This window comes from Chiloscyllium plagiosum, chromosome 9, assembly GCF_004010195.1.
Source record: "Chiloscyllium plagiosum isolate BGI_BamShark_2017 chromosome 9, ASM401019v2, whole genome shotgun sequence".
Classification (NCBI taxonomy): domain Eukaryota; kingdom Metazoa; phylum Chordata; class Chondrichthyes; order Orectolobiformes; family Hemiscylliidae; genus Chiloscyllium; species Chiloscyllium plagiosum.
Genome location: NC_057718.1, coordinates 81,933,062 through 81,955,197, shown reverse-complemented (window position 1 = coordinate 81,955,197; position 22,136 = coordinate 81,933,062). Strand labels below are relative to the sequence as shown.

General features: G+C 42.0%; 1 protein-coding gene across 2 annotated transcripts in view; it reads left to right on the top strand.

Annotated features, from left to right (window-relative positions):
- Positions 1-21,762, top strand: part of LOC122552982 (uncharacterized protein C6orf118-like) — a 61,608-nt gene extending 39,846 nt beyond the window's left edge. For both annotated transcript variants that reach the window (XM_043696333.1, XM_043696334.1), the window contains exons 7-10: positions 3,696-3,886; positions 10,222-10,275; positions 20,099-20,160; positions 20,874-21,762. In XM_043696333.1, the coding sequence (XP_043552268.1) occupies positions 3,696-3,886; positions 10,222-10,275; positions 20,099-20,160; positions 20,874-20,967 (401 nt within the window). In that variant the 3' untranslated portion in view covers positions 20,968-21,762. The remainder of the gene's footprint in view (positions 1-3,695; positions 3,887-10,221; positions 10,276-20,098; positions 20,161-20,873) is intronic.
- Positions 21,763-22,136: the final 374 nt, after the last annotated feature.

The following is a 22,136-nucleotide window of genomic DNA, read 5'->3' as shown; positions in this document are numbered from 1 at the left end:
CAAAGGTGTCAAAATGAAATACAGATGTAGTGGGTATGAGAACTTTGTGCTACCACTCGTTGCTTACTGCAGTTTCTCCCTTGTAATTTTAGTCAGCTGTTTATTTAGAGTAAGCACAAGTTGCTGCATGGCCTTAAACATTGATTTTCTTTTGTTAAATTTCATAATGATGTGCATTTTTTATTATAAATGCTGTCTTTGCTGTGCGTTTTGCTACAATCAAGAAGATATGGATATAATGTGGAAATGTGAGGATATTCCTTTTCCCAGGAAGTTTAGAAGAGCTGAATATTAGTTAAATGAAGAAAGACTGCAGAAGGCTGCAATATAGAGAAAAATAGAAGGTCCTCAAGCATAAATCACAGGCATCTAATTTCAGATCTTAGGGAAGACAACAGAATGTTGGCCTTTATTTCAAAGGGAATTAAATAAAAAAAGATGAAGTATTGCAGAAACAATACCTGACACCATTTAGACCACACCACAATAGTTGTGAACACGTTTTGCCCACTTATCTAAGGAAAGATATATTGGCATTGGAAGCAATCGAGAGCAGGTACACTAAGCTGATCCCCAGTATGGAGGGATTTTCTTATCAGGAGAGGTTGAGCAGCTTTGAACCTTGAGGCCCCAATTTAGGATTGTACCACTTCAGTATAGTGGCAGCAGTCTGGACTGGCTCACTGAGATTCAACAAGGACCCTGGCAGATTGTCAGCATTGAGAGCATGAGTGCTGTCATCCCATTGTAGAACACCAGTATTGCACTCCATGGAGCCAATCCTAGTAATGTATTAGAAGACAGATTGCTACACTGTTGTGACAACTTGCCTCATTTCAGTGTTGAGTCCTGCATCCAGCAGGGCAATAAATGTTGGGTAGTTTCTGTCTCTGCTGCAGTGAAACAGTGAAAACAATGCTCAGATGCTAAATCATGGCAGGTTGCACAACGGCTGTCCTGGACCTGGCCATCACTTTCACAATGGAAAGTATGGACCCCTAGCTGTTTGTGATCAATGTGTCATTGTTTAAGCCAGATTCCTCCGAGCTCTTTGAAATTGACAAGTCTGCTGAGCAGTCCTTAGCTATGTACCAAACATCTCATTGTGAGTAGGCAAAAGTGAGTACGGCAGATGCTGGAGATTAGAGTTGAGAGTGTGGTGCTGGAAAAGCACAGCAAGTCAGACAGCGTTCGAGGAGCAGGAAAATTGACATTTGGGCAAAAGTCCTTCATTAGGAATCCTGATGAAAGACTTTTGCCCAAAACATCAATTTTCCTGCTCCTCGGATGCTGCCTGACCTGCTGTGCTTTTCCAGCATCACACTCTCAATCTCATTGAAAATGCACTGCAACATTCTCCTGTAGGAGAAAGTGAGGACTGCAGAGGCTGGAGATCAGAGCTGAAAATGTGTTGCTGGAAAAGCGCAGCAGGTCAGGCAGCATCCAAGGAACAGGAGAATCGACGTTTCGGGCATAAGCCCTTCTTCAGGAATGAGGAAAGTGTGCCCAGCAGGCTAAGATAAAAGGTAGGGAGGAGGGACTTGAGGGAGGGGCATTGGAAATGCGATAGGTGGAAGGAGGCCAAGATGAGGGTCTCAGTCAAATCCCTCGAACTCAGCACCGCCTTCCTAACCTGCAATCTTCTTCCTGACCTCTCCGCCCCCACTCCGGCTTATCACCCTCACCTTGACCTCCTTCCACCTATCGCATTTCCAATGCCCCTCCCTCAAGTCCCTCCTCCCTACCTTTTATCTTAGCCTGCTGGGAACACTTTCCTCATTCCTGAAGAAGGGCTTATGCCCGAAACGTCGATTCTCCTGTTCCTTGGATATTGCCTGACCTCCTGCGCTTTTCCAGCAACACATTTTCAACAGTATTCTCCTGTAGGTAACCTCATTGAATTTTGAGTCCCTGTAGCAGAACTCAACTGTGACCTCATCCTATGGCAAAGTAAACAAGTTGTCCTACCCCTCTAACCTGGCTACAGCTCAGTCATACCCCATATCTCATACCTCACCATGACTAGATCAGGATACTATATTCTGTCAAAGGTGTACACAGTGCCAGTATCTGAACTGGCATCTGTGAATCTCTGATCAAGTGACAGTATTTCTTTGACAGTAATGTAGCATATATCTCACTGTTCAGGAGGCTGCAGTGACTGATCAGGCAGTAGCTCTGGAGTACCTGAAAATACAAAATCAGACATTGGGGTGTTGCATGAATGGAGGTGAATGGGATGAAAAGTAAGAAGCTCATGATCACACCATCTGCAGATTGTACTTCATGTCAGGATGAGGGTGAGGTGGAGAGATAAAGAGGAGGGATAAAGTAGGGACATACATCGTTGTGAATGTTGTGGACAACCATATGCTTTGAGAGAGGAAAAAATGACATGAGTATGTTGCAAAAGCCTGTCCTAACTGAATGGCTAAATGTTTGTGAAACCTGAGAGAAGAGAATGAGAGAGGCTAGCATCGTTGGTGGGTACGTGATGGTGACATGGGCATCTAAATGTTGGGTGTGAATCAGCCGTGATCTCACTGATTGAAAGAACAGGCTTTGGAGTATCAGAGACTGAGGGGTGACTTTATAAAAGTTTATAAACTCGTAAGGGGTGAATAGCCAAGTTTGTTTCCCTTATATGTAGGAGTCCAAAACTGGGTTTAAGGTGAGAGGGGCAAGATTTAAAAAGGACCAGAGTGGTAATTTTTTTCACACAAAGTGTAGTTTTCTTCAGCAATGAATACTGACCAGAAAAAGGTTGATTCTTTTGCTCCAAAGTAGACTAATATGTTTACTCTGCCTGCATTAACGCAACTGTATAAATCTCTTATCTATTAACTCCAAAGGGTCTGCTAAGTAATTAGCTGAAGACATTTTAAAATCCAAGTTCCAAAAATAATACACCTTTCATCACACTCGATATACAGTTCCATGTAAAGTCTGTGCTAATACTGTAGGAAATACTTGTGTTTGCAGTCACTGCGCAACTAAGAGATAATTCCGACTCTTCAGCCCCTTCTAATAGATCGCAGATCATCTGTACCTAAACTCCATTTACCCAACTTAGCTGATTAGTTTCCCTTCCCTAATAAAAATCTATCAATCTTATTCTTGAAAATGGAATTTGACCCAGCATTCACAGGGGTGTGGACCAGATTTCTATTATCCTTTATGTGGAAAAAACAATTCTAGATTTCAACCCTGATTGACCTGACTCTAATTTTAAGATTATGTACCTTTGTTCTATATTCTCCCATCAGAGGAAATAGTTTTTTTATGTCCATTTGAGTCATTTATATTCAAAATTATAGATATTAATTTAACCTAAGGTAGGTGCTTGGTTTTGTTTATCTGAAAAGCTGTCCTAATGAGGAAAGTGACCAAAGTAACAATACTGTTCTGTTTATTGAAGGAGACATTAATGTGAGGCCATAGACTCCATGACATAATTTTGAAGAAAAATGGGAACATTTTTCCTGGTTTACTAGTTAATATTTATCCAACGACTGATAAGTAATTGAATCTGACAGTTATCCATTGTTATTTTGGGACCTCAATATGCGAAAAGTGGCTACTGTGTTTCCCTGTATTTCCTAAAATTTATTTCCTAAAAAGTATTTCAGGATGTCCCAAGATTGTGAAAGGTGCTTTATAAATGCAAGTCTCTGTTTATTTCTTTTAAATTGTAGAAGAGCAGTCTGATTTGAAGGACATGAAAACTAGAAAACAGCTGCCGCTTGGCATGGAACAGATGTTGTCACTGAGAGACCATATTTTTAAAACAACAGCAATGATTCAAGAGCTGGAGAATGAGCTGAAGCATTCTATGGTACCCTCTATAATCACTGATGGTCTGCAGAGTTCTTTCAAGGATACTCTGGTACATATGATTGCTATGTTTTTTTAGTTGTTGTAAGGTTGCCATCTATGAATACTTTGATGTATTCATAGAGGATTCATCACAAAAACTGTGTTGAGATAATGATCAGGAGAGACTGATCAGCTTGAGGTTCTTTTCTTTAGCAAAGAGAGAACTGAGGGGTGACCTGATGGAAAATCTTCAAAATTATGGGTGAGTTTGACAGAATAGATGTGGAGAAGATGATGCCATCTGTGGGGGAGTGCAAAGCCAAGAGCCATAAATACAAGATTGCCTTTAATGATTTCGGTTAGGAATTCAGGAAATCGTCTTTGAGGTTGACAAAAAGGTCTAACACACACGCAGATATTAATATGGTTTTCACAGATGGATTTAAGAGGAAAATGGATAATTAGGTGATGGGCAAAATGTTTTGGTGAAATGAACTCAGGTGGTGGAACTTTATATAGAACAGACATGTTGGGGTGAATTGCCAATCTCTATGTTGTTAAGAACAATCCTGCAAATCTCTGTAATCAATGACTATCAGGATGAGATTACTTTTTCAAAAAGCCTTTTTTTCTATCTCCAGTGTTTTTAGAACTAATTAACAAGTGTCCAAAAAAGAAAACATGCCATCATAAGTTTATTTTAATGAAAGAGATAGGTGGACTTTTCTTAATTTCTTGATTTTCTAAAAATTTTAACTGTGTTCTTTCAGTGTAATGGTTGCAAATATAATTAATTTTCACAAAACAATAGTTTTAAAATTTAATTTACACAATATCTTTCTCTCTCATTTTTTTCTTATGTATGTCAGACAAGGTCCAATTGATAGTAATCTCCTCTGAGTCAAAAGGTTGTGCATTCCAAGTTCCAGTTCAGGACTTGAGTGCAATAGTCTAGGCTGAACTACCAGTCCAGTACTGGGGGTACACTGCAATGCTGAGGTGCTATCTTTTGAATAAGATTTTAAATTGAGGCCCTGTCTCCCCTCTCAGGTAAATGTAAAAAAAAAAATCCCATGGCATTATTTTGAAGGAGAAATAGACAGGCAAGAGGCTGGAAGAACACAGCAAGCCAGGCAGCATCAGGGAGTAGAGAAGTCAACGTTTCAGGTGTAACCCTTCTTCAGGATCCTTTGTTTGTCTCTAATTATTTTGAAGAAGAGCAGGAGAATTATCTTTTGTATTCTGGCTAATGTTTATCCCTCAAGAATATGATCTGGATGTTATTGTGTTCCAATATGTGGGAAGATGCTGTGCGCTCATTTGGTTGCTGGATTTCTTGAATTAAAACAATGACTGTACTTTAAAAGTACTTGATTGGCTGTTATGATTGATGTTGAAACAGTGTGCTGCTGCTCTAATAGAATTATTGAAGCAGATCCTTCGAGCCAACCAGTCCATGCCGACCACAATCCCAAACTAAACTGGTCCATCTGTCTACACTTGGCCCATTTCTTATTCATGTACTTATCTAATTGTCTTTTAAATGTTGTAATTGTACCCACATCCAACACTTCATCTGGAAGTTCAGTCCACACAAAGCCACTCTCTGGAAAAAAACACTGCCCAAGTCCATTTAAGTCTTCCTCCTGTCACTTTAAAATATGTGCCTACACCCTTGAAATCCCTCACCCTAGAGGAAAGACTCCTGGTGTTCACCTTATTTATATCCTTCATTATTTTTATATACCTTTATAAGGTCATCCCTCAATCTCCTACACTCCAGTGAAAAAAATGACAGTCTGTCCAGCCTCTCCTTATAACCTAAACCCTCCATTCCTGGTAACATTCTGGTAAATCTCTTCTGAACCCTCTCCAGCTTAATAATATCCTTCCTATGACAGGGAGACCAGAACTAGACACAGTACTAGGTGAAAATGAGTACTACAGATGCTGGGGATTAGAGTCAAGAGTGTGGTGCTGGAAAAGCACAGCAGGTCAGGCAGCATCCAAGGAGCAGGAAAATCGATGTTTCGGGCAAAAACTCTTCCTCGGATGCTGCCTGACGTGCATTCCTTTTCCAGCACCACACTCCTGACTCTAGACACAATACTGCCAGTATTCCAAGGGCGTGACATAAAAATAAAATCATATTCCCAGATGCAGAGGTGACAATTTAAATATTTAACTCAGGTTTTAAGTAAAAATATCTATTAGCCAAGTTTCTTTAACAAACTTAAAATTATTGGTTTATCTTACAACAGATTTTATTTAATGAAATACAAGACTGGCAATCAATTATACTCTGTAATATGGAAGTATAAATGTCTATCCCTCTAAATAACCCAAAATTAACATACCTGCTTACCTACATCCTATAAATACTTTAAGAAGAACAGATTTCTCTGCAGCATTCGGCTTTCTGAAAAAAAAAGTTAGCGAATTGGTTCTAGTCCATTAAGTGAACAAAGATCAGATTGGACTGTTAACATGGTCTTCTGGTCCAGCGGGCTGATACTCATAGATGAATTACTGAACACGTGCAAATTTCTCTGCAATTTTCATAGAAAGTGCAACATTGAGAAATTCCTTCAGTCCCTTTTCTAGAATGACAAATAGGTTTCAATCTGAATTCACAACAAGAATTGATCACCCAAGCTTCTCAGCTATGAATGCAGAGCCACTAATTTCACAAAGATTTCTGGCATTAGACCTTTGTTAAATCTGTGTGAATCTGAACTGTATTTGTTAGAAGAGTCTAAGGTCAATAGAAGTATCACAGCTGATTCCTGCTCAATGCTTGAAAACATTTCCTCTCCGAGAAGTGCCATCAATAAAAGATCATGAGCAGAAAGCCAAATTTATTCTTATTAACTATGAGGCTAATATTTTTTTCTCAACCACCTAACTAGAAAGATGAAGGAATGCAGCACAGACTTTGGCAAACCTGTGTTGAGGGAGGACATATCAGAGGGATCTAGTAGTGAGGCATTGTGGGTGGAGCTCAAGAATAGGAAGGGTGAAAGTTTGGGAGTTTGCTATAGACCTCCCAACAGCCCACTGGAGACAGAGGAGCAGATATATAGTCAGATACTGGAAATGTGTGAAAAAAGCAAGGTAGTTGTGGTAGGTGACTTCAACTTACCTCTTATTAAGACCATAAGACGTAGGAGTGAAAGTAAGGCCATTCAGCCCGTCGAGTCCACTCTGCTATTTAATCATGACTGATGAGCATTTCAACTCCACTTACCCGCACTATCCTTGTAGCCCTTAATTTCTTGCAAGATCAAGAATTTCTCAATCTCTGCCTTGAAGATGTTTAACATCCTGGCCTCTACTGTGCTCCATGGCAATTAATTCCACAGTCCCACCACTCTCTGGCTGAAGAAATGTCTCCTCATTTCTGTTCTAAATTGACCCCCTCTAATTCTAAGGCTGTGCCCACAGGTCCTAGTCTCCCCGTTGAACGGAAACAACTTCCCAGCATCCAACCTTTCTAAGCCATGCATTTTCTTGTAAGTTTCTATTAGATCTCCCCTCAACCTCTAAACTCTAATGAATACAATCCCAGGATCCTCAGCCGTTCATCGTATGTTAGGTCTACCTTTCCAGGGATCATCCTTGTGCTGCAGTGCCAGTATGTCCTTCCTGAGGGATGGAGCCCAAAATTGGACACAGTATTCCAAATGGGGCCTGACTAGAAGTCTCAGAAGCACATCGCTGCATTTATATTCCAACCCTCTTGAGATTAATGACAACGTTACATTTGCTTTCTTAATCAAGGGCTCAACCTGTAAGTCAACCTTTAGAGAGTCCTGGACTAGCACTCCCAGATCCCTTTGTCCTGTGGCTTTAGGAATTTTCTCACCATTTAGAAAATAGTCCATGCTTGTACTCTTTTTTTTTTCCAAAGTGCTCATTTGCTCACGATTGGGACTCCCTTAGAGCCAGGGGCTTGGATGGAGAGTAATTTATTAGATGGGTCTAAGAAAGCTTTTTGAGACAGTATGTTGACAATTCAACCAGAAAGGAAGCCAAACAAGACTTGGTATTAGGGAATAAGATAGGACAGGTGATCGATCAGTAGGAGAGCATGTTGGGTATGGTAACCATAACTCCATAGGATTCGAGTACTAATGGACAAGGACAAAAGTGGCCCTCAGATGAGGCTGCTTAATTGGGCAAGGGCCAATTGCATCCACATTGGACAGGAACTGGGGAATGTGCATTGGGAGCAATTATTTGAGGGCAAATCTACGTCTGGCATGTGGGAGGCTTTTAAAGACCAGTCGATTAAAGTGCAGGACATGCATGTCCCTGCAAAATGGAAGAATAGTAATGGCAGGATTCGCACATGTTAGAAGAAAGAGGGTAGGAAGGGAAAGTGTAGGTCCACTCAAGGACCAAGGAGGGAAGTTACGTGCGGAGCTGCAGGAAATGGGAGAGATCCTTAATGAGTACATTCTATCAGTATTCTCCAAGGAGAAGGACATGACTGATGCTGAGACCAGGGATGAGTGTGTGAATCCTCTAGACGATGTCAATATATTGAAAGACGAAGTTTTGTGTATCCTAAATTGCATTAAGGTAGACAAGTCCTGTGGGCCAGATAGGATCTACCCCAGTTTACTGCGAGAGGCAAGGGAAGAAAGAGCTGGGGCATTCACGGATATTTTCACATCCCCTTGACTAGAGGCGAGGTTCCAGAGGACTGGAGATTAGCCAGTGTTATTCCCTGAAGAAAGGAAGCAGGATAATTTAGGAAATTACAGGCCGGTGAGCCTGACGTCTGTGATGAGGAAGTTCTTGGAGAAGATACTGAGGGACAAGCTACATGCGCATTTGGAAGAAAATCAATTAGTCAGTGACAGGCAACATGGTTTTGTATGAGGAAGGTCATGTCTCATGAATGTGATTGAATGTTTTGAAGAGGTAACAAATGTAATTGATGAGGGAAGGGTTTTGAATGTAGTTTATATGGGCTTTAGTCCCACATGGCAGATTGGTACAAAAACTAAGATCACATGGGATTCTGGATGGGCTGGCTAAATGGATACAAAACTGGCTTGGTCATAGAAAACAGAGGGTAACAGTGGATGGATCTTTTTCAGAATGGAGACCGGTAATTGATGGTGTTCCACAGGGGCCAGCCTTCGGTGCTCTGATATTTGTAGTATATATAAATGATCTGGGGAAAAGGTGGGTGGTCTGATTAGTAAGTTTGCAGATGACACGAAGATTGGTGGACTTGCTAATAGTGCCGATGATTGTGAAAGGATACAACAGGATAGATTGGCAACTTGGGCACAGAAATGGTAGATGGAGTTTAATCCAGACAAATGTGAGGTGATGCATTTTGGAGGATCAAATTTAGGTTGAATTAAACTGTAAATAACAGAACCCTTAGAAACATTAACATGCAGGTCCACAGTTCCTTAAAAGTGGCAACATAGGTGGCTAAGGTGTTTAAGAAGGCATGCTTGCCTTCATTGGCCAGAGCAGAGAGTACAAACCACATTACAGCTATATAAAACCCTTGTTAGGCCACATTTGGAGTATTGTGTGCAGTTTTGGTCACCACACTACCATAAGGACATGGAAGCTTTGGAGAGAGTGCAGAGAGGTTCACCAGGATGTTGCCTGGTCTCGATGGCATTGGCTATGAGGAAAGTTTAAAAAGACTGGGATTGTTTTCACCGGAAAGACGGTGGCTGAGAGGAGACCTGAGAGAGGTCTACAAAATTATGAGAGGCATAGATAGGGTGGATAGTTTAAGGGAGACCTGCGAGGGAAGTTTTTAACACAGTGGTAGGAATCTGGAGTGCACTACCAGAAGAGATAGTGGAAGCAGATATGTTGGTGACATTTAAAAGGCACCTAGATGGTTACAAGAATGGGGGGGTGGAATTGAGGGACTTGGACCAAATAAGGGCAGTTTTTTCAGTTAGCACCTGATGATTGGCACAGGCTTGAAGGCTCGAAAGGCCTTTTTCTGTGCTGTACTTCTCTTTTGTTCTTAAATTCATTATTATAATGATACAAGTTCAGTAAATTGCATACTCTGCAAATATGTTGTGTGGGCATAAGGCAAATTTCATCTCTGCTCCCAATGCAGTTTTATTTGTGTGTTTGTCTTGATGGTTGATTAGTCTATTAGCACTTTCCCTCCCACTTTCCCTGTTTCATTTCTAATTGTGTACTTTGAAAAAATACAACTAGTCATTCTCAACTGCATCCCAAATACTAGAATATGAACTACAGGCTTTTAAAAATAACAAGTTATTGGAGGAACCCTTGTTTGACAGAACTCCAAAGTTTAATTCTGATGCCTCTTGTTAAATTTGCAATGTTGTATTGCTAAGAGTTAAGAGTTATTGTATTGTAGATAACATTCTAATATATCAACAGGGTGAAATTGCATACTTTCAGAAATTCAATGACTTTCTTCGCAGCAAAATAAAAGTAAGTACACTTATGTTGTCAGTTTTGCTTAACTCACTGCTGTATTTCTCAATAATTTTCTGATTCCTTGAATGTTCTGAGTTCAGTTTAATTTTCTTGGCAAACATTGACGATCGCCCTGAAGGAATGGCAGATGTAGTGAATTAAGTAAGTACCATGCACTTCTGTGTCTTGTGCCCAAATTCAACAGATCATCTATTCCTGCTATTGGCCACAGATGTTCTGTGTCGAAAGTTTGTGTTATCTCAGCCTGGCTCCCAAAGGGAACAATCTCAACACAAACCTAGGCAACAGCTAATTGCCATTGAATTATCAATTGCACTTCAACAATGCTGAGCATGTACACTTAAAATGACTTTCAGAAATTCCAAAGTGCTGAGTAAAGTTAGAAGAATATTGGAGAGCGAGTAGTGGAGAAAAAAGGCTATTGTACTTACGATGGTCACTGATCACATTTCATCTGGTGATCTCTACCCACCATTGTCTTCGAGCCCAACCCCACTCAGACCACTTCTACCTCCTTCCCAAAATCTACAAAGAGGATTGCCTGGGCAGACCTATTGCTTCTGCTTGTTCCTGCCCCACAGAACCCATCTCTTCTATCTCAACTTGATTTTTTCTCACGTGTCCAGTCCCTTCCTACTTACAACTGCAATTCCTGTGATGCTTTGTAAGTTTCAGAATTTCCAGTTTGAGTGTTCCAGCTGCCTCCTCTTCACTATGGACATCTAATCCCTTAATGGTCTCAGGGTTCTTTGCTTCCTCCTGGAAAAAAATCCTGAACCGCCCCATCCTCCACCATCCTCTTCTGCTTGGCTGAGCTCTTATTCACTTTGAACAACTTCTACTTTAACTCCTCTCGCTTTCTTCAGATCAAAGGGGCATGGGTACCTGCATGGTTATGTCCATCTCTTTGTGGGGAAGAACATAGAACAATACAGCGCAGAACAGGCCCTTCGGCCCTCGATGTTGCACCAACCTGTGAACTATTCTCAGCTCGTGCCCTACACTATCCCATCATCATCCAAGTACTTACCCAAGGATTGTTTAAATCTCCCTAATGTGGCAGAGTTGACTACATTAGCAGGTAGGGCATTCCACGCCCTTCCCACTCTCTGCGTAAAGAACCTGCCTCTGACATCTGTCTTAAATCTATCACCCTTCAATTTGCAGTTATGCTCCCTCCTACAAGCTGATGACATCATTCTAGGAAAAAACTTTCACTGTCTACCCTATCTAATCCTCTGATCATCTTGTATGTCTCTATCAAATCCCTCTTAGCCTTCTTCTTTCCAGTGAGAACAGACCCAAGTTTCTCAGCCTTTCCTCATAAGACCTTCCTTCCAGCTCAGGCAACATCCTGGTAAATCTCCTCTGCACCTTTTCCAGTGCTTCCACATCCTTCCTGAAATATGGCGACCAGAACTGTACACAATATTCCAAGTGTGGCCGCACTAACATTTTGTATAATTGCAGCATGATGTTGCGGCTCCGGAGCTCAATCCCTCTACCAATGAAACCTAACACACCGTATACCTTCTTAACAGCACTTTCAACCTGGGTAGCAATTTTCAGGGATCTATGTACATGGACTCCAAGATCCCTCTGCACATCCACACTACCAAGAATCTTTCCGTTGACCCAGTACTCTGCCTACCTGTTATTCTTCCCAAAGTGCATCACCTCACATTTAGCTGCACTGAACTCCATTTGCCACCTCTCAGCTCAATTCTGCAGTTTATCCAAGTCCCCCGCAATCTGTAACATTCTTCCAAACTGTCCACTACTCCACCGACTTTAGTGTCGTCTGCAAATTTACTAATCCATCCACCTATGTCTGCGTCTAAGTCATTTATAAAAATGACAAACAGCAGTAGTCCCAAAACAGATCCTTGCAGCACACCACTAGTAACCGAACTCCAGGCTGAATATTTTTCATCAACCACCATTCGCTGCCTTCTTTCAGAAAGCCAGTTTCTAATCCAAACTGCGAAATCACCCTGAATTCCATGGCTCTGCATTTTCTCCAACAGCCCACCATGTGGAACCTTATCAAAGGTTTTACTGAAGTCCATGTATACCATGTCAACTGCCCTACCCTCATCTACATGCTTGGTCACCACCTCAAAAAACTCAATGAGGTTTGTGAGACACGACCTGACCTTGACGAAACCATGTTGACTATCTGAAATCAAATTGTTGCTTGCTCGATCATTATAAATCTTATTTCTTATAATCCTTTCCAAAACCTTTCCTATAACAGAAGTAAGGCTCACTGGTCTATAATTACCTGGGTCATCTCTACTGTCCTTCTTGAACAAGGGCAGAACATTTGCAATCCTCCAGTCCTCTGGTACTAAACCTGTAGACAATGACAACTCAAAGGCTCTGTTATCTCCTCCTTAGCTTCCCAGAGAATCCTCGGATAAATCCCATCCAGCACAGGGAACTTATCTACTTTCACTCCTTCTAGAATTGATAACACCTGTTCGTAACTAACCTCGATCCTTTCTAGTCTAATATCTCGTACCTCTTTTTTTTTCTCCTCTACAATATTCTCCTTTTCCTGAGTGAAAACCAATGAGAAATGTTTGTTTAGCACCTCTCCGGTCTCCACAGGGTCCACACTCAATATCCCACTTCTGTCTTTGGCCCTATTCCTACCCTAGTCATCCTTTTATTCCTCACATGCCTATAGAAAGCTTTAAGGTTCTCATTTATTTTATTTGCTAAAGACTGCTCGTGTCCTCTCTTTGCTCTTTGTAACTCTCTCTTTAAATCCTTCCTAGCTGATCTGTAACTCTCCATCACCTCATCTGAACCATCTTGCCTCATCAACACATAAGCCTCCTTCTTCTGCTTAACAAGAGATGTAACTTCTGTAGTAAACCATGGTTCCCTTACCTTACACTTCCTCCCTACCTGACAGGGACACGCAAGGGCACGCAATATCTGTTCCTTAAACCAGCTCCACATTTCCATTGTCTGCATCCGCTGCATTTTGCTACCCCATTCTATGCATCTTAATTCTTGCCTAATCGCATTATAATTGCCCTTGCCTCATCGATAACTCTTGACCTGTGGCATGCACCTATCCCTTTCCATCGCTAAACTAAATGTAACTGAATTATGGTCACTCTCTCCAAAGTGCTCACCTACAACTAAATCAAACACCTGGCCTGGTTCATTACCAAGCACCAGATCCAGTGTGACCTCCCCCCTTGTCGGCTCTTCGACATGCTGTGTCAGGAAACACTCCTGTACACGTTGGACAAAAACTGATCCATCCGACGTACTAGAGTTATAGCATTTCCAGTCAATGTTGGGGATGTTAAAGTCCCCCATAATGACCACCCTGTTCCTTTCATTCCTACCCAGAATAATTTTACCAATCCTCTCTTCCACTTCCCTGGAACTCTGTGGAGGCCTATAAAAAATTCCAAGCAGTGTGAACTCTCCTCTCCTGTTTCTAACCTCAGCCCACACTACCTCAGTAAACGGGTCCTCGTCAAAAGTTCTTTCAACCACCGTTATGCTATCCTTGACTAACAAAGCCACACCTTCCCCTCTTTTACTGCCTTGTCTGTTCTCAGTGAAAGATCTAAACCCTGGAGCCTGCAACATCCATTCCTCTCCCTGTTCTATCCATGTCTCCGAAATGGCCACAACATCGAAATCCCAGATACCTATCCATGCTGCAAGCTCACCTACCTTATTTCGGATACTTCTGGCGTTGAAGTAGACACACTTCGAGCCGGTTTGCTGTCTGCCAGCATATTTCTGTGACCCTGAAATCCTGTCCGTGTCCTCCCTACTCTCATCCTCCTGTGCACTGCAACTGCACCTCCGATTCCCATCCCCCTGCTGAGCTAGTTTAAACCCACCCAAATAGCACCAGCAAATTTCCCACCCAGGATATTAGTACACCTCTGGTTCGAGTGAAGATCATCCTGTTTGTACAGGTCCCACCTTCCCCAGAATGAGCCCCAATTATCCAAGTACTTGAAACCCTCCCTCCTGCACCATCCTTGCAGCCACGTGTTCAGCTGATAGCTCTCCCTATTCCTTGCCTTGTTATCACGTGGCACGGGTAACAAACCAGAGATAACAACTCTGTTTGTTCTGGCTCTCAGCTTCCACCCTAGCTCTCTGAATTCCTGCCTTATATCCCTATCCCTCTTTCTACCTATGTCATTGGTACCTACATGGACCACGACTTGAGGGTGGTTACCCTCTCCCTTCAGGACCCCAAAGATAGATCCGAGACATCACGGACCATGGCACCTGGGAGGCAACACATCAACCGCGAGTCTCGTTCATCCCCAACAAACCTTCTATCTGAGCCTCTAACTATTGAGTCCCCAATAACTAACACTCTCCTCCTTTCCCTCCTTCCCTTCTGTGCAACACGGACAGGCTCTGTGCCAGAGACCTGGGCCCCACTGCACACACCTGGTAAGTTGTCCCCCCCAACAGTATCCAAAACGGTATACATGTTTTTCAGGGGAATGACCACAGGGGATCCCTCCATTTACTGTTTTGTCTCCCTTCAAACAGTCACCCAGCTTTCTTCATGCCTAGGAGTAACTACTTCCCTGTAACTCTTATCAATCACAGTCTCTGCCTCCCGAATAATCCAGAGTTCATCCAGCTTCCGCTCCAGTTCCCTAACACGGTCTTGGAGGAGTGAGAGTTGGGTGCACTTCCTGCAGATGTACTTGGATTGGACACTAATGGCATCCCTCACCTCAAACATCATGCAGGAGGAACATTGCTCTCCCTGCACTGCCATCCCTGGTAGTCCCCTTATCACAAAGTAAAAAAGAAGAGATGCATAGCTGATGTGTCCCTAGTCTTTAAGATGAGAGGAGGTGGTTGGGTGGGAGGCCCTACTAAGGTAGGGTCTCGGGTTGAGAAAACACTGACTTCTATATCTGGATGGAAATAAAACGAAGAAGTCCCTCCTTTCCCAGAAACCTCTGCTCTCTGACTTCAAATATAAAAGCTCAAATCAGCGACTCGGTGCTCCCAGCAGGCCCCTGGTCCAAGCTCCTGCCCTTTGAGTCGCTGCTGCCACTGAAAAACAGAACTGGTATGTAGAACATTCCTTGTTCCAGTCCTATTTGGGCTCCACCATGACTGTTTCTCTGATAAATCGATGACATCATTGGTGTAGCTTCCCTCTCTCAGCCTGGATTGGAAGCAAAATTGATAAACTTTTCCAATTTCCATCCTCTTCCACCTTTACCTACTTCATTTCTGATTCCTCCCTTCCCTTCCTCAGCATCTCTGTTTGTATTTCTGAGGATAGGCTGGCCATTGATATCCATCACAAATCCACTGACTCCCACAGTTACCTTGATTATACATCATTGTACCCTGCTTCCTGGAAAGACTGTTCCCATTTTCCCAGTTTCTTTGACTCGGTTCCATCTTTTCTGATGATGCCAGTTTCGACAATGGGAACACTAATATGTTCAACGTTTTCATTTGAGGATTCCCCACCATCATGGTTGACAGGGCCCTGAGCCATGTCTGACTCTTCTCCTTCACTTTGGCCTGCACCCTTTCTCTTCCCTCCCAAAACATTGATAATGCCCCCCATCCTCACTTACTGCTCTCCCAGCATCCGTATTCAAATCCAGAGGATCATTAGATGCCATTTCTGCCACCTCCAAAGGAATGCCATTTTCAGACACATATTTCCCTCCCATCACCATCCTTGTCAGCCTTCCGCAGGGACCGTTCCCTTTGGGACACCTTGATTCAGTCCTCCTTCACTCCTGACATCCGTCCATACTTCCATGGTACCTTTCCCTGAAATTGTAGAAGATGTAACACCTGCCCGTTTACTTCCTCCCTCCTTACTATCAAAGGCCCCAGATATGCCTTCCAAGTGAAACAGTTGGAGTCACAGAGTCCTGCAGCATGGAGATAGGCCGTTCGGCCCAAATTGGGCCATGCTGACTAAAACATTAATGCTAACCTCATTTCCCTGCACTTGGCCCATATCCTTCTAAACCTTTCCTAACCATGTATTTCTCCAAATGCCATTTAAATGTTGTTAATGTATCCACCTCAACCACTTCCGCTGGCAGCTCATTCCATATGTGTTCCACCCTCTGTGTTAAAAGTTGCCCCTCTGCTTCCTTTTTATTCTTCCCCCCCTAACTTTAAACTGATGCCCTCTAGTCCTCGATTCCGCAACCCTGGGAAAAAGATTGAGTGCATAACGCCCTATCCGTGCCTCTTATGACCTTATACATTCTATAAGATTCAGTTCCTATGCTCTTAAGAAAATGGTCCTAACTTGAACAACCTCTTCCTATAACTCAGTCCCTGAGTCCTGGCAACATCCTTGTAAATTTCTTCTACACTCTTTCCAATTTTAATAAAATCCTTTCTATAACAAGATGACCAAAACTGAACACAATACTCCAAATGTGGTCTCACCAACGTCCTGTACAAACTGCAACATAATTTCCCAACTTCTATACTCACTGCCCTGACTGATGAAGGCCAGTGTGCCAAAAGCCGCCTTCACTGTCCTGTCTACCTGTGACTCCACTTTCAGAGAACTGTGAACCTGAACACCAAGGTCCCTCTATTCCACTACACATCTTAAAGCTCTACCATTCACCACGATTTGACTTTCCACAATGCAAAACCTCACACTTACATTAAACTCCGTTTGTCACTTCTTGGTCCACTTGCCCAGCTGTTCAAAGGTCCTGCTGCAATTTCTGATAACCTTCCTCACTGTCCACTGTCCATCTGCAAACTTACTAATCATGACTTGTACGTTCTCATCCAAATCACGATATAGATTAATAAACAGCAGTGGGCCCTGCACCGACCTGAGGCACTCCATTAGTCATAGGCCTCCAGTCCGAAAAGCATCCTTCCATTATTACCTTCTGCTTCCTACCATCAAGCCAAGTATGTATCTAATTTGCCAGCTTGCCTTGAATTCCATGCTATCTAATCTTCCAGAGCAGCCTACCATGTGGAACCTTATCAAAGGACTTACTGAAATCCATATAGGCTACGTCTACCGCCCTGCCCTCATCAACCTTCCTGGTTACTTCATCAAAAAACTCTAACAAATTTGTGTGGCATGATTTCCCTTGCACAAAGCCGTGCTGACTACTCCTAATCAAATCCAGTCTTTCCAAATGCAGGTACATCTTGTCCTTCGGAATCTTCTCCAGTAACTTACCTATCGCAGATGTTAGACTTACTGGTCGATAGTTTCAGGTTTCTCTTTTCAGCCTTTCTTGCATAAGAGCACAACATTCGCTACCTTCCAGTCTTCCAGGACCTCACCCATGGTCAGGAATAGGAGATTTATCCACTTTCATGCATTCTAATACATCCAACACACCCTCTACTGTCATATAGACTGTCCCCAACATATCATCCCTAACTTCCCCAAGTTCCCAAGTCTTTATGTCTTCCTCCACAGGAAACATAGGAGAAATATTCATTGAGGACCTCTCCCATCTCCTGTGTTTTCACACATATATGTCCACTTTGATCCTTGAGGGGTCCTATTCTCTCTCTGGTTATATTCTTTTTACTTTATTATACTTAATCTCTTTGGATTCACCCTAATCTTCTCAGCCAAAGCTATGTTGTGCCCCCTTTTCACCTTCCTGATTTCCTCCTTCAGTAAACTCCTGTATCCCCATGTGCCTCCAGGGATTCCCTTGATCGTAGCTGCCTGTACCTGACCCACGCCTCCTTTTTGTCTGGTGACAGCCTCAGTATCTCTTGTCATCCAGGGTTCCCTATTTCTGCCAACCTTGCCCTTCACCCTCACAGGAACATATAGATCTTGAACTCTAGCTATCACACTTTTAAAAGCCTCCCACTTGCCAGAGGTCCCACTGCCTATAAACAAACTATTCCAATCAACCCTTGCAAGCTCCAGTCAATTCCATCAATATTCAGCTTGCCACAATTTAGAACCTGAATCTGTGGACTTGTTTTATATTTCTCCGTAACTATTTTAAAATTAACAGAACTATGGTCACTAGTCTGAAAGTCCTCCCCCACTGTCACCTCAGTCATCTCTCCTGCCCTATTTCCCAAGAATAGGTCAAGTTTTACCCCTTCCCAAATACGACCCTCTATATACTGCTTAAGGAAACTTTCATGAACACGTAACAAATTCCACCCCATCTAAACTCTTAACACTATGGCAGTCCCAGTCTATGTTAGGAAAATTAAAATCCCCTATTCTGACAACTCCTGCAAATCTCTCTAATCTCATTGCGTATTTGTTCCTCTAATACCCGTTGACTATTTGGAGGCCTATAGTACAAGCCTAATAACATCACCACCCCCTTCATATTTCTTAACTCCACTCACAAAGCCTCACTAGATGAATCCTCAGTTATTTCCTCTATGTGATACTCCCCTTAACCAAAAGTGCAACTCCCTTCCCCTCTTTCCTCCACCTCTGTCCTGCCTGAAGCACCTGTACCCAGGTACATTAAGCTGCCAGTCCTGTCCCTCCCTTAGCAATGTTACTGTCATGGCTATAATATCCCAGTCCCACATACCTAACAATGCCCTGTGTTCATCAGCCTTACCTGTCAGCTCTCTTGCATTGAAATAGATATGATTTAATCCAACAGGCATTTCTCACTCCCTGTTGTGTTCCAGCCTGACCTGTCTCTTAAACTTGCTATTTCTGATAACTATATCGCCTTCCAGCCTAGCACTTGCATCCTTGCTATTGAGGATCCCACCCCCCATCGCCAATGTAGTTTAAACCTTCCCTTGTAGCACTGGCAAATCTGCCCACCGGGATATTGGTCCCCCTCTGGTTCAGCAGCAACCTTCCCTCTTGAACAGGTCACCTCTGCCCCCAGGAAAGATACCAATGATCTAAGAATGTGAATCCCTGCTCCCTGCACCAATTGTTTAGCCATGCTTTCATCTGCCTTATCCACTTGTTCTTAGCCTCTCCAGCACGTGGCACCAGAAATAATCCAAGATTTCCACTATTGAGGTCCTGGTTTTTAACTTTTCTCCTAGCTCTCTATAATCATTCCTATTTCTACCTATGCTATTTGTGACAACATGCATAATGACGTCTGGTTGCTCACCCTCCCCCTTGAGAACATTCTGCAGTCACTCTGAGACATTCTGGACACTGGCACTTGGGAGGCACTACTTGATATCAGACCCACAACACTTTGCTTTTCAGTGCAGGTGACTGCTTCCAGGGGCTACTGTAGGCATCAAGTGATGCCTCTCCCTCTCGGTCGCCCTGTACTTTACCTGCAATTCACTCAATCTTATCTATTGCATTCACTGCTCATAATCTGGTCTCCTCTACATTTGGAAGATGAAACGCAGACTGGATAACCACTGGCACCCAACACTGTCACCCTGTGCGTGAAAAATGACCCCCCAGGTCCTTTTTAAATCTTTCCCATCTCACTTTAAACCTATGCCCTCTGGTTTTGAACTCCCTCACCCTAGGGAAAGGACCTTGTCTATTCACTCAATCCATGGCCCTCATGATTTTATAAATCTCTAAAAGGTCAACCCTCAGCCTCCGATGTATAAAGTGAAAAGTTGAGGTCCCAACATTGACCTTTAGTCACCAGCTTCCATGCTAAGAAGGACCCATTTATCCCCACTCTCTGCCTTCTGCCATAGAGTCATAGGGATATACAACATGGAAACAGACCCTTCGGTCCAACTCGTCCATGCCGACCAGATATCCTAACCAATCTAGTCCCACCTGCCATAATACGTTTATTCATCATAAAAATAAAATTGATTACATTTTCTATATTTGTTTCAGGCTCTTGAAAATTATATAGAAAGAACTCTTATTAGTTATAAAATGACAAAAGAAAATAGAGCGTGAGTATCTACATCTTATTACATTTTTCTCATGGTTGTACATTGACATTAACACTGCAATTTTTACTATCAATTAATTTAATAGTCATAGAACTAGCTTTAATTGTAGATGATGTTAAAGATTTTTTATATCAGCTATGTGGAATAAGTGTGTTCGTGTGATTCCATAACTGTACTTGATTATGTTAATAGTTATAAATGTGAATTAAGCCTTTTTATCACAAGCCACTATAATTGGAATTTCAATGTCATTTCCTAACTACTCACTGTACAGCAACCAGTGTCAGTTATCAGTTTTCAATCAGAAAGAAGGATTTTAACAATAATCATGGCCCTTTTTGACAATAAACTATATAATCGCTTCGTTTCAGCAAGCATATTTGAATGTATATGGCCAGCGTGTTCTAAAAATGTCTTCATTTTATTCAAACTCAAATTTATAATTAGCTGTGCTTGAACGAATTGAGATGGAGGCAATGTTCACAACCCCTTATTTATATGCATGTCTCTTCTGTGATATTGGTCTCACCAATTGCTGTGAAAATAATACAGGACTGTTCCTAAAAAAAAACTTCTCAAATGCTTCAAGGCTTTGAAGATGTAGCAAATACTAACATAATTTTAATGTTAATAAAAACTAGATGAAAATTTATTAGAGTAGGAGGTATGTTGGTTCTACTTCTTTTCTAATCCAGGCATTCCTGTCTTTCCAGGAACTTCTGGTATATGCTCAAAGACATTGTGGATCCTGCTGAAATTAGAAAAGCCAATATCTCTGAGGAATGGGTCTGTCAGCTTGCTAATTAAAGTGAGCTTCCTAATATAGGAATTCTCACAAACATCTGTTCATTGAAATGTTTGTACAGTGAGAGTCCTAAATTTAGAGCAAAATCATTTTGGCAGAAATTTTTTAAAAATTTGAGGGAGAATGTACTGTTCATCACCTGACTTCAAAATGAGATCTTCTATCAAATGTATAGTTCTGAGAACTTTTCCCAATAATAAGCACTACCAACATTTATGTAGCATTTCTTTATGTAGCCGACTACGCTGAAGCATTTCACAGAACCATTTTAAAACAAAATTTGATATCAGTTTGCATCATGACATATTAAGACAATTAATCAAAAGTTTGGTCAAAAAGGTAGAGGCGTGTGTTAAAGGACATGATATTGGAGTGGTTTAACTTGGGAATTCCAGAACTTCGAGCTTGGATACCGGAGTGAACAACTAATGATGGAAGCCAGGAATGTGTAAGATACTAGGAAGAAAATGTGTATTTCTGCAGCATCTTTTACAACTAAAGATGCAGCAAAGTCCTATTGAAAGAAGAGGTAATTGAGAAAGTGGTTGAGTTATAAATAATGCAGAGGAGGTATTAGAAAGGCTTACTTAGCGTAGAGCTGATAATTTCACAAGAGTGGGAGGGGTGCTTCTGAGGGTGCTGAGGCAAGTAAGAATGGAAATTACAAAGATGCATTCCTTGATCGTTATATCCTTGGGAGAGGAAGTGAACCAGAGGAAATGTCACTAGACCAGTAATCAAGAGGCTCGGATAAGACTTATGAGGGCAAAGGTTCAAATTTCACCATGGATAGTTCGAACATTTTAAGTTCATCTAATAAAATCTGAAATTTTTAAAAATGCAGTTTCAGTAATGATTACTCAGTAATGTTAACTATTATCATTGTCAAAAAAAGAGGTTGGTTCACTTATGTCTTTTAGGAACGGAAATCTGCTGTCCTTACCTGGTCTGACCTACATATGACTTCATATTAAGGAAACTTGTGCTGTTATCATTTTGTATGGCACCATCACCGTGCTAAATGGGGTAGATTTTGAACAAATCTATTAAATTAAATCTGGGTATCCATGGGATCACTTGAGCCATCAGCAGCAGCAGAATTATTCCAGAACAGCTGTAATGGTGGCATATACCTGTTCATGTGCAAAATTGTTCAGGTATGTCTTGTGAG